At 60.2% G+C, this 12,552-nt stretch overlaps 1 protein-coding gene across 2 annotated transcripts in view; it reads right to left on the bottom strand.

The window, feature by feature from the left end:
* The window catches only part of WNT2B (Wnt family member 2B), an 11,763-nt gene extending 1,150 nt beyond the window's left edge, over window positions 1-10,613 (bottom strand). The window contains exons 1-4 of one of the 2 annotated variants that reach the window (XM_026036089.1): window positions 10,446-10,613; window positions 2,308-2,528; window positions 663-940; window positions 61-325 (exon numbers count right to left, since the gene is read on the bottom strand). In XM_026036089.1, coding sequence (XP_025891874.1) covers window positions 61-325; window positions 663-940; window positions 2,308-2,528; window positions 10,446-10,606 — 925 coding nt within the window. In that variant the 5' untranslated portion in view covers window positions 10,607-10,613. Of the gene's footprint in view, window positions 1-60; window positions 326-662; window positions 941-1,940; window positions 1,954-2,307; window positions 2,529-10,445 lie in introns of those variants that run through there. The other variant, XM_026036090.1, reaches the window with a different exon arrangement.
* Between the last annotated feature and the right edge of the window lie 1,939 nt (window positions 10,614-12,552).

The raw sequence follows: 12,552 nt of genomic DNA, 5'->3' as shown, positions 1-12,552 counted from the left end.
TGGTGCCACTGAGGGCACTTCCCTGCTTTTACGCCATTAATGGTTACTTTTATTTTTTACCTGCTGACTTGTCCATCACGCAGTAGTCGGGCGAGTTCTCAAAATACACCAGGTCTGTTTTCGTGGGCTTCCTGAAGTTCTTGTTGGCCAGCGTGAAGCCGGTGCCGTCCTGGTTCATGGTCACTTGGATGGCCCCGTTGTACTTCTTGCGCAGGTGGTCGCCCGTCTTGCGGAAGTCCGACATGGCCAGCCAGCAAGTCCTGAGCGTGCAGGAGCCGCTCACGCCGTGGCACTTGCACTCCAGCTTCAGGAAGCGCTTGACCGCCTGCGGAGAGGAGACCTGCTCGAGCTCTGCGGAGAGGAGCAGAGCGAGGGGAGGCCGGGAGCTGCRGAGCCTTCTCCCTGTTGGCGAGGGCTGCAAAAGGGGGGGGTGCCCTTTGGAAGGGCCCTGGAGCTGGGAACGGGRTGGTTGGCCCTGCACGGAGCAGGGTTGGCCCTGGAAGCTCCCGAGGAAGGAGCTCGGGGTGGAGGAGGCTGCACTGGAGGGACTGGCAGCTCCCAGGGAGGCAGCCGGGGCAGCACCGGGATGGGACCGGCGGCGCACGGAGCTCCGGAGCGGGAAGGGAGCCGCTGCGCCCGGCGGGGCTCCCACGTCCACTCACCATCCTGCCGCAGCGGTTGTTGTGCAGGTTCATGAGCGCCCGCGCGTCCTTCACCCTCTTCTCCTTGGCGTCCACGAAGGCTTTGGCGAAGCGGATGCCGTAGTTGATGTTGTCGCTGCAGCCGCCCCAGTCRAACTCGCCGCGCTCGTCCTTGGCGCGGCCCCTCTTGAGCGGGTCGCAGCCGCACGCCTTGAGCTCGCCCTGGCTGCAGGCGCGCGTGATGGCGTAGACCACCCCGGCCGAGGAGATGGCGTAGACGAAGGCGGCCTCCCTGCTGCCTGCCGCGAGGGGGAGGAGGAGGAGGATGGTGAGCGCGCGGGGCCACGGCTTCCCACGGCTCCGGCACTGGGAATGTGCATCTCCGGCACTGGGAATGTGTGGTTCCCATGCCAGGGCCTGGGCTCCTTCTCTGCTGCACCCTCCCGAGCAAGGGCGCATGCGGTGCTGGGATGAGGCGCGATGCCCCGGCTAGGGATGCCCCGGCTAGGGATGCCCTGGCTAGGGATGCCCAGGGATCCAGGCCGGGTCCCTGCGGTGCTGCCGGGCACGGATGCGATCCCGAGCGGCCGGGACGGCTTCGCCCTGCAGGCAGCACCGGGAGGTCCTGGCAGCGCCGGTGACGCCTGCGCTTCTATGGCTCTGGTTTGAACCCACAGCTGGCTTGAAAACGCTGTGAAAGGAGCTGCAAATCAAAACCATGTCTGCCCTCGTTCCGAGCGCCTTTGAAAGCAGCTTCAAAGGGAGCAGGGCGCGCGGGATGCGCCGGGGCGCGGGGCTCTCCGTTCCCGGTGGCGGGACAGGCCGGAGCGCGCGGCCGTTCCCGGCGGAGCCCCACGCTCGCCCTCGCCGTGCGAGGGAGCGGCGCCTGCCCACGTGAGCCGCTGATCCCTGGCCAGCGCTGCTCTCCAAATATTTATATATCCCATTACTGTTTACATATAGGCCTGTTCTCCGGAGGTGTCTCCTCCTTCCCCTTCTCCCGCCGCGCTCCCTCTGGCCCGGTGCGGCTCTCGGCATTGCCCGCTCCCGTCGCGCTCCCTCTTGCTCCTGGGAAGGGCAGAGCTCCCTCTGCACGAGGTGCCACCAACCCTTGGCACCAGCCTGTCCACAGGAGCCCTGGAGCCCCAGGGGACCCTGCGCTGGCATCACGGGGCCCCGCGCGTCCCTGTCCCCKCTGCAGCGGGACCTTCCCGCTTCCATCCCGCTGCCTCCCCAGTGGAGAAGCSGCCGCTTCTCCGCAGCGCCGCTCTCCGTGCGGATCCCCCGCTGCCGCCTCACCTCCGCGCACTTGCTGACTCAGGGATGCGAAGGAATTTGGATGCGGAGCTGCTCGTAAATCTAGAGGGAGTGACTCGCTCGCCCCTGGGTGTTGCACGCCGCCTTGCCTGGGCCTGATTTCTTATTTTCTGCTGCAAAACGTCTTCCTTGCCCCAGGGAGAACATGACTATCTGCATGCCCAAGTTCCTGCGTGCAGCTGCAGCATTTCCCACCTAAGGAGCATTTCCCTTTAAAACGTGATTTAGGGAAAAGGGATATTCCGGGAGGAGGAATTGGCGGGAGAAGTTCTATGCCCTTTCTGTTGATTTTCAAGCCGCAAARTGGGCGCCGCGTGAGCCCGTCCCCCCCGGCCGCCCGGGCACCTACTTCGCAGCATGACCCTGCCGAAGACGGTGTGGTCGCGGTCRAGGGTGCTGCAGTTCCAGCGGTGGTGCCGGAACTGGTGCTGGCACTCGCGGATCCACTCCTTGGCGCCCTCGCCCACGGACTGCATGATGTCGGGGTAGCGCTGGCACAGCTGCCGCTGCTTGTTCACCAGCCCGGGGATGTTGTCGCAGATCACCCTGGCGCCCAGCGCCCCGATGTACCTGCGGGGACACGGACACGTGGCGGCCTCCGCGGACGGTCCCCTCGTCCCTTCCCTCTCCCGCTGCTTCCTCCTCCTCCTCCTCCTCGCGGGATCCAGTGCCGCCCGAACCCTGGTGCACATCCCTGGCCGGGATGCGGATCCCAGTCCTTCCATCCCAGGGATCCCGCTCCTCCCATCCCTTGGGATCCCACTCCTTCCATCCCAGGGATCCCGCTCCTCCCATCCCCCGGGATCCCACTCCTTCCATCCCGACGCCTTTAAAGCCGTGCCGACAATGGGGATGAGGGCGGAATTTTCCGTCTCCGTTCAAACTCGCCCCGTCCCTCGTTTACCCCGGCCGGGATGCGGATTCTTTGTGCCGGTTTTGCCGCAGCCTGGCTGGGAGGGAAGGGGTTTGGGTGGGATTCAAGTTTTTCAACCCCCCAGCTTGGAACTAAGACCCTCCCTTCACTAACAACAAAAAGCAATAAACTGGGGCAATATTTCATCGTGTCTCTGGCCATGCTCTATCACTTCCATCAGCCCCGGGATAGCTCGCAGACCTAGGAGAGCTCTGCAAACGCAGGCAGCGATGGGATCGTTTATTCCTCTTTTTTTTGTTGTTGTTTTTCTTTTTTTTTTTTTTTAATATTTTGTTTAGACACTGGCAGAAGCACAAGGTCATCTTGGGCTGGAGCGGAGGATGACAAACCGGCTCCCAGTCCCAGGCTGGATGAATCCCAGAAATGTGCCCTGGGATCCTGTGGTATCCCAAGCACAAAAGTGGCACAAAAAGGGGAAAACCTCCTCATTTGTCCTGGGGAGCCTGTGGTATCCAGGCGGCTTCTCCRTCTCATGAGAAATTCCCCAACAGGCTCCGTTACAGTGAAATGGAGCAAGATGGGGAACAACTGAAAATGTCCTTCCTAGCAGAATTTTGGGAGGGAAAAGAAAACCAAACATTTGTTTTGGATTGCTTCAAATATCCCTTCCCATTGTATTTCTGAAAAAAAAAAAAAAAAAAAGATATTTAAAAATGCTGAAACGGGTAATAAACGTTCTGAAGAAATCCCTAACCTGCTTACGGGAACAGCCTGCTTCATTATTTTAAAAAATGGGGTGGTGAACCAGTGTGAAAGGCTTTACTCCGGGGAACAAAAACTCCCTTCCAAAGTGAAAAATCGCTTTTTCTGGGCCTTATGGTGAGGAGAAGCCCCTGTGGGCAGGGTGCCATGTCCTGCGCAGCCCCTTGCTGCCTTTACACGCTGCTCCTTCTGCAGAGCCCCCATCGCCCTGCGCTCCCGAGGGCTGCGGAACCGCATGGAGCGTCGCGGGATCCGCATCCCGGCGCTGCCACCTTCCTCCCGCTCCTCCTCCTCGCCTTGCTGCCCGGAGCAGCCTCCTGCCGACTCCGGATTCCGGCGGGACGCGCTCCGAGAGCCCCGGCTCCCGTTCCGTGGGGAACAGGAGAGAGCCGTCACCCGCTGCCTCCCGGTTGTTTTGCTTGCTCCAAGAGTCTGCTGACTTCTACTCTTGTAAACAAGGAGAAACCTAAATTGCTTCTAAGATAAACATGCAAATCGGAGGCAGACGCATCTATTTACTTGGCAGCGGGCGGCTTGTTTTGCCCCTCTTTCCATGGTCGCCTCCGTGCGCRCGTGCTTGGCTGCCGCGCCTGCCCGCGCGCGGCGCGCTCGGGGATGTGCGGAGCTCCCCGGGGGCTCCGACCGGCTCGGTGGCCCCTTTCTCATCTCCGTCCTCTGCAAAGTCTATCGGGCTCCAAATCTCAAGGGCTTGGGGGTTTCCCACCTTTTTCTGCTCTTTCCAGCAGCACCGAGAGCGGGGAGAAGCTGGGGAGCAGAGCAGGACCGTGCTGCGAGTGACTGGAAGGGGACCTTGGTTTGGGTTTTGCTTGGAAATAAGCAGCCGCCTGCAACACCTGTGGAGCTTTGCCCTTCGGAGCTGTTGGTGGCAATTTTGTTTTACTCCTAAAGCTTTACTGGTTGCATCTTTTCCTGTGCAAGGACAGCCCTCCTGGCGCAAACAGGCAGTGCCAATAAATTCACCCCTCTCTACACGTATCTGAGGGAGAAGGGATTTCAGAAGGAATGAAAGTGTTTTACAGGAAAAAGCAAATTTCAGGGGCACCCTGACCTTGCAGAGGTGGTAACCCCTTCATCGCAACATCAAGGTGTTGTTCAGAAATGCAATAATATTATAAATCAGTTCTTAATGCCATCCCTATTTTAGATAAACTGTGGTATGTAGTATTTCACTTCACATCATTTTACATGGCATAGAAAGAAAATATTTGAGTGCTACTTGATTTCAAAAGGGTCTCTCTGAGACAAACCTTGCTTTAGAGCTAAAAGAACCATGGAAAAGCCGGATGCTCCTGCAGAGGAGAAGCCAGGCTTGCACCGGTGCAATAAAGGCACGGTTTTAAATTAGATTTGCACAGTCTCTCCTTACGGGGCAGCCAGGGCACCTGCCTTCAGCCCCCGGCGTGTCCCCCGGCCCCGGGGCTGCTCCCGGTGTCCTGTGCCTCCTGTCCTGCACCTGGATCTGCTCCGTTCCCGGCAATGCCACCATGTGAGGACAGCCCCATGCCGGTGCCATGAGTAGCCCCGTGTTGGGGACCCCTGTCCCGATGCCGCCTGCCCTGGGGCCGCTCTCTGCAGGTCCCTGTCTCCTTCAGGAGCTCCTTGCTCCCTGCCCATCCCGGCCCCCAGGCCGAGGGCTTCTGCCCGGAGCAGCTTTTGGCAGGAGCCAAGCGGCAYGAGGCACTGCTGGAGCCCTGATCCTGCGGGAAGCGGCTCCTCCATTGCTCCCGTAGCCCATCTGATAACGGGTGATCCCTGAAGGGGATCCCTGAAGTGGATCCACTTGAGGCCAAGCTGCGTTGGGTTCTTTTCCCTGTCCTTCCCAGGAAAGCTTCATTTTTGCGGGGGGCTGGACAGCCCATGGCAGCTCTTGGAGACACTTCTTTTAGATAGGATCAAATTCATCATTCCCGCCTTTTTGTCTGATAAAGAGAGCAAATTCCGAGGAGCCTGACAACACTTCACCTCCTCGAGTTCCTTGCATACTTCCAAGGATACTGCACTTCCCTTCCTCTGTTCCCCATGGCTGTGGGCAGAGAATTTATAGCAAATTGCAAAGCGCCTTGGGTTGCAAGGTGCTATGGACATTTGAGATATTATTTTATTATTATAAACCCTGAGTATTTTATTAAGCCCCACTGGGAACAGGGCCATCCTGGCCTGCTGGAATTGTTAACGCCTTGGAATGATTAATAGTCCTAATTTCCTCACTTAGAGCCACTACTCTGTGTACTGAGAGTGTTAGTCTCACTTGGATAATTTTTAATAGCATAATGTTGGGCCACTACCAGCCTGTGCAATGTGCGCGTCCCTCCTTCTTTGCACTGTGATCATTTCTTTTTTTCTCATGTATTTCAGCATTTTTCCAGCCGCTATCGTTTGATTCTCTGGTGGAGTCYCTGTGATTTCCTTGCTTTGGTGAGCAGCTTGCAGAGGAGTTTACTGTGGAAAGGGCTGTTCTTGAAAAGCCTGGAAGTGCTTGGAAATGCCCCGTGCTGCCGACGCTCTGCTCCGCCTGGTCCCGGGGACATCGGATGTCCGTGGTCCCATCCGCTGGCTGTGGCATCAAGGCAAGATGCGCTGTGTGGAGAGCTGGTCATCAGCCAAGCCTGGAAGCCTTGGGCCATGCACGGCAAGGGGAGATGCAGAAGGAGGGAGGAAGCCCAGTGCCTTCCCTGGGGCCTTCTGCAATATCGACCAAAATCTAGTGCAGCAACAGAGCCAAAATCTAGTGCGGCGAGAGCTGAAAACTGTTCTCTGATGACCTTTTTGGTCATGCATGGAGGCAATACAAATTGCTGATCAAAAGTGCTCTTTATCCTTAAGTACCAGAGAGAATTTGCTCTTGTGTGGTTCTTCTTAAGAAATATTCCCTATAGGTGAAAACGACCCTAATGAAAAATGAGCTAAGCAGCACAATTAGGATTATTATAATGGAGCACCGTGGTTGAGGGAACCCATCTGTTGCAACGTGCTCCCACCAGTGAGCACCAGAACTGCGGCGSAGGCCAGGGAGCTCCTTTTCCATCAGCCTGATGTTCCTTTCAAACTTGCATTTCAAAGYGAGGGCTGCCTGCATGGCTGGAGCCGCGGAGCACTCCGGGATAAAGACTTCCCGGTCACTGACCTCCCACGATTAATACCAGGCGAAGCACTTTGCTAGGGCGGCCGTGCAGCCGGCTCCGTGCCCGCAGCGTGTCCATGGGATCGGGAGCAGGGACGTGGTCCTGCATGGGGATGCACGGGAGCGGTGTCAGTCCCCGAGGCTTGACGGGCCCTTTGGAGACGGTCTCGTCCAAGTCAACCGGTCACCATGGAGGTCCACGGAGCTGTCACCGAAGGTGCCGTCACCGAAGGTGCCGTCACCGAAGGTGCCGTCACCGAAGGTGCCGTCACCGCTGGTGCGCGGGGGCTGGCGTGGAGGGCGGCCAGTGCCACCCACACATACCCCGAAGGGTTACGCCGGCTCGCTGTGAAGTTCTTCTCCTGCAGCTGTCTTTCCCTTGGCTCCATTTCAAACATTCCTGTTGATGCTATTTCCCCTCCCACACACCTCGAGATGGGGCCTGTTTGAATGCGCCCCTCTCTCCTCTGGATCCTCTCGTCACACGTGTGCGGGCTCGAGCTCCCGTCACGCTGCTCCGGCAGTGCTCCTGCACCACGGCTTGGCGCTGGGGCCGGGYAAAAGAGCGAATCCAGGGAGGAAGAGCCCTGGAAGCCCTTGCTCCCCTGGCACGATGGACAGTCCCCTTCTCCCTGCCCTGCTGCGGGACCTTGGTGCTGGAGATCCCCTCGGGAATGGACTCCACGGCTCCCAAGGAGGATGCAGCCTCCGTGGGCACCTCCCTGCTTCCCCTTGCACGGAGCTCATCCCGTGCCCACGTTGTCCCCGTGTTCCTAGGAGCGCCTGCCCGCTCCGTGCCGCGATGCCGGCGCCGCCGGAGCGCCGGGCGCCCAGGGCGCCCGGGAGCCGCGCGTGGCCGAGCTCCGGCTCCCTTCCCCGCGTGTGTTTGATCTCTCCGGGAGCCTGATGCCTCCCATCTGCTCCCCCGCAGATGAAGCTAAATATTTGTAGTTTCCAAGGGCTGTGGCTGGCGGTAAACAAGCGGCGAGGCTGCGGCGTGGGGGCTCGCGGCGCGCGCCCGGGGCGCCTTCCCCGCGCCAAAGCCTCCGGCTCAACGCGCTTCCACACGCGCGGCCGCCCCAGCCCGCGCGCTTCTTTACCCGCGCTTGTTTATYGCACGGCTCGTGTTTATAAGCAGCCTTTGCCTCATCTCCCACACACTCCAGGAGGAATTTTGGAGGCCCGYGGGGCGGCCCCGCCATCCTCCCGCTCGGCACCCGGAGCCGCCGGCACCGGCCCCGCGGCGGCTGCTCCCGCGCTCCGCCTGACGTCACCCCAAATTAATAATTTGCAGTTGTTTAGAAGAAACATTTGGTTGATATTTCCTCTCCGCGGACTGCGATCAGAACTGACCCGCTTTTTGTTTTTCTGTTAATCGACTTTAAAAGTTGACTCCGAACACGAGAAGCATTTCCTCTATTTCCACAAGTTTATTGTGYGAGAATCCCTAGAAGAATTTGGCAATAATAATAAAAATAAGGAATGATGATGCACCACCAAATGTATTTACTGTAATATCAGTAGTGCTAAAGATGTGTTTGGAAACCTATGTAAATCACTGAATAACATTTTCCCAAACCACAGCTGGTTGAAACCATTTTCAGTAAAACCCAATTTCGTCTAAACAKGCTATTTTATCAGAGCTGACATGTACAGCAGAAAAGCGTTCGTTTCGATGAAGGTTTCTCTTAGGAATGTTCTCGTCTACATAAAAAAGAAAGCAAAATGTAAAACAAGAACTTTCCATTTTAAAATGTTTAGGTTTTAATTAAAATATATATATATATAAAATATATATATATATATCTATTTAAAGGTCACTGGAACCCATTCTGCTTTATGAAAACATTCGGAAGAATTGTGCTTGGCTGYACCAAAGGGAATAGCTGAAAGCATCGGGCTGCGCGGAGAGGAGCTGCTGCTCTCCAGCCTGCTCCAGGCCGAGCACCAGCACACGCAACGGCCCCAATTACCCTGGAAATTGCCCCGGAATCGCTCTCCTTTCTCCCGTGAGCGCGGCACTGCCAAGCCGGGAGTTTGTCTGCAAAGTGCAGCGTGCAGCGAGCACTAACCCAGCTCTTCCAGGCAAACCACAGTCACAGAGGCTTGAAATGTACCCGGTTTTGCTGCGGATTTGGGAAAGGACGACGTCTGGGAGCACGGGAGGCACCGTGATGGAGTTATTTGCAGGGAGAAGTCAGGTATAAGAGCAAGAAAAAGGGATATTTTTTTCTCTACCAAAAAAAAAAAAAAAAAAATGTATTTCTGCCCACATCTGAGCGTGCAATAGAACTATTCCAGCTAGGAGTGGATCAAACTGTGACTAGTTAGTGTCCTGGTGTCCTTCCAAGTACTTCACCCCCTTGCCTAGTTCTGGTTAGAGCATGAGCCTCCCTTGCTCTTGCTTCCTTGGTTATTAAGTGAAATACTCCAACTTCTCCACCACCCCAAGACTCTTCCTTCCTTGGCTTTTGGCACATCAGTGACTGCACCTTCCACGCAGATGTTGTCCTGCCCCGATGGGTGGGGGCAGACTGGGGGGCTGGAAGCCGGGCCAGAGCTTCTATCAACCTGATCCTTGTGGCTGGTGACTCATTTTCTCACCAGTGATTTCAGCCCCATGGGCTGCAGGAGATCTCCGCTGGCTACAGCTGGGGAGCGCCTGCTGATGAGAGTTTGAGCTATCTTTGTGCCCAGGAGCCCGTGCTGCCTTCGGAAGCAGCTGCTCTTCCTTCAATCCGCCCCCGGGCCCTGCTTGCCAGCCCCTGGGGAGCAGAGCTCCCGGTGGGCTCCAAGTGCCCGGGCCCCTTCCCGCCCGGAGCTTCCCGTTCCCCTCTCCCCCGCTGATCCCGCACTGGAGCTCACGCCACCGCGCTGCTCGCTGCCTGCCCTGCAGCCAGATACACTCAGCGCAAATCGTGTTATCGGCATGACCGTAAAGCCCCTCGCAATGTAGCCAGGACAGTCAGGGAATGCCGGGCACCGCGGCTTCTCCTTCGGGCTCGGACGGCTGGGATTTGATTAAGTTCAGCTTCACTCGCTGCCATATGTTAACCCTGGCTAGATTGATGTGCAAAGCAGTGTTTCGTGCGAGCTTAGAGAGGACTTTAGGAGAACTTTTCTGCAGCCAACATATTTTTTTTTTCTGGTTGTTATTGGAATACTACAACAGTACAGGGGTCACTTGGAAACTCCCTCATTCCCAATTTTCCTAATTCCTCTCACTCTGCATCAATGAATTAGTCTATTCCTAGAGGAATCAGCACGGGTAGAGATCTGTTTCTAGAAGGCTGCATGTTCCCGTTGCCTCAGCCCTTTCCTAGGGCATCCCTGGGGCTGTCACAGAGCCCGTCGTGCTCAGCCCTGGGAGCCCCTAAAGGGGGAGCGGCGCGAGACGCGGCGGGCGGGACGGGAGCGGGAGCTGCCCGCGGAGCGGCCCGAGCGGCGGCGGCGGCACCGGGAGCGGCGGCGGCGGCACCGGGAGCGGCGGCGGCGGCACCGGGAGCGGCGGCCACCTCCGCGGCAGGTTGACGGCGCGGGCGGCGGGTTCCCGGCTTGCCTCTGCGGAGGCAACGGCGGCTGCGGAGCCCGGGGAGCCGCCGGAGCCCGGGAGCCGTCGCAGCTCCGCGCCCGGCGGGGCAGAGCCGCCGCCCCGCGCCCGCGCGTGGGTCGCGTGGCGCCCTCGGCGCGCCGGTGCCGCGGGACTCACCACCAGGAGCAGTCGGCGCGGGGCGGCAGCGCCAGCAGCACGAGCAGCACGAGGGGCAGGTAAATCCGCGGGGCCGCGCCCGCCGGCCCGGCGAAGGCTCCGCAGTGCGCGCGCCCGGGGGCCAAGGCAATCGCGGGAGGCTCGCGGGCTGGCCTCAGCATATCTCTGCGGGGCCGCTGCCAGGCGCACGAACGAGTCCCCTCGGTCCCCTCGGGGCGCTCAGAGCCCCGGCTCCGGGCTGCGGGCTCGGCGCGGCTCAGCCCGCCCCGGCCGGGCCCCCGCCGCGGGGCGCATGTTGCGGGGGGCGGCGGGGGCTCCGCGGGGCTGCGGGGGCTGCGGGCCCCCCGCGCGGAGCGGAGCGGCGCGGCGCGGAGCGGAGCGGGCCGGGGCGCTGCGTGCGCGCAGGGCGAGGACGCTCTGGGGATGGGAGCGCGGGGGCCGCGGCCAAATATTGACAGCTCGGGGCGGCTGCGGGTTCTCATTGGGCAGAGTCAGCGCGCGGAGCCGCCGCTCCGGCCACCCCGAGCCCCCTCCCCGCGGCCCCTGCCCCCCCGGGCCGCCCCCACCTGCCGCCCCGGGCAGCGCCGGGGCCGCCGTCGGGCCCCGCCGGACSGGAGCGGGAGCGGGAGCGGCTCTCGCCCCGTGCGCTGTCCCTGCACGGTGAGGAGCCATCGGGGCGGCCGTCCCTGCACCCTGCTCCTGGCCTTGGCCCACGGCTCCTGTGCACAGGCAGYGGCCGGTGCTGCCCGGGGCATCCTCTGGGCTGCCCCTTTCCTGGGGAGGTGTCCAGGGGGGTCCCAGGGGCCCAGTGGGATGAGAGGGATGCAGGGCCGTGGTGCTTGGGAAGCTTGTTGCCGGTGGCAGCTCCTGGTTTCCCATCGCTTCCAGGACCTGCAGGTGGAGGCTGTGCCTGAGCACCTGCCCTTCCCTGGCACTCCCTGCCAGTGCTTCGTGCCCACGTGCACCCGGCCTGCAGAAAAGTCCTSTGGTCTCGGCCCTTTGCTGACCGTGACGGGGGTCATCGCCCCTCTCCTGCAGCTACCACCTCCACACGCAGGATGGAGGGCCAGGCACCCATGGCCCTGGGCTCTATCGCCCCTTCCTCACCACTGCGAGCTCTGCTCCGGCCACTTGCAAAGACCGAGCTCACCTGGGAGCTCCCTGCATCCCCGGCCGGCCTCCCTGCTCGCTTCCCTTGCGGTCCCGCTGGTGCAGATCCACCCATGGCTTGCCTGGCCTCAGGGAAACCCAGGCCAGAAGTTCTTACTTGGTTTTAATCCAATTAAGCTCCTGAAAACTGCAGTGACAGAAAGCAAGTGCTGGCAGGGTGCTCGCCTTTTGTCTCAGAGCCTAAGCGGGATATTGTATGGCAGCTTATTGTGGAGCTATTGCTCTGAAAAGCCCGATATTTATAGACTGCTGTCGAGGGCTGCGTGTTCGGCAGGAGCCTCGCTGCTGCCTCTGCTGCTCGCTGTGCTGTGCCATGGGGGTTTCTCTGTCCCCCGTGTTTTTTATTCCAAGGTGGGAGAGCGAGTCCTCTGTCCCCTGTGCTCCAGGGACAGGGACGACCCTTGCATCCAGGGTGCTGGGTTTCTCCAACAGCCTCCTTCCTTATTTTGATGCTTTCCTCCAAGGGAAGTGAATCCCGAGGGAAGGGAATGACCGAGTGGGGATCCCTGTCTCTGTCCCAGGCTGCTCCTCCCCTGCGGCCGGGCTGGGGGCCAGGGCAGCCCCTGCCCCTCTCGGGGGTCCCGCGTTGCTCTCTTTGCCCCTGCGGATGCCCGTGTGCGCCGCGGCCGGCAGAGCAGCCCGGCTCTGCTTTCCCAGCCTCGCGCCACTCATTAACTTCAAAGGCAGCGGCCCCGGCTCCCGCAGCAGGTCGGTGCCTCCGGAGGCTCCCGCCGCCCGGGCGCTGGAGGCCACGGCTGCTCTCGTGCCAAGGGGGCTGCAGCCCGGGCCAAGGGGGCTGCCTGGTCCCAAACAGGGGGAGCCCCTGGGCACCCCCCGCATGGCCCAGCGGTCCCGCAAAGGCACCGGCTGCTTGTGAGCACTGCGGGCAGGGGCTGTGGGGCACCCKGGGGTGCCCTTGCTGTGCCCAGAGGAGGCT

This window comes from Nothoprocta perdicaria, unplaced genomic scaffold, assembly GCF_003342845.1.
Source record: "Nothoprocta perdicaria isolate Ctin4 unplaced genomic scaffold, notPer1 scaffold_170, whole genome shotgun sequence".
NCBI classification, from domain to species: Eukaryota; Metazoa; Chordata; class Aves; order Tinamiformes; family Tinamidae; genus Nothoprocta; species Nothoprocta perdicaria.
This window is presented reverse-complemented; position numbering and strand designations above follow the sequence as displayed.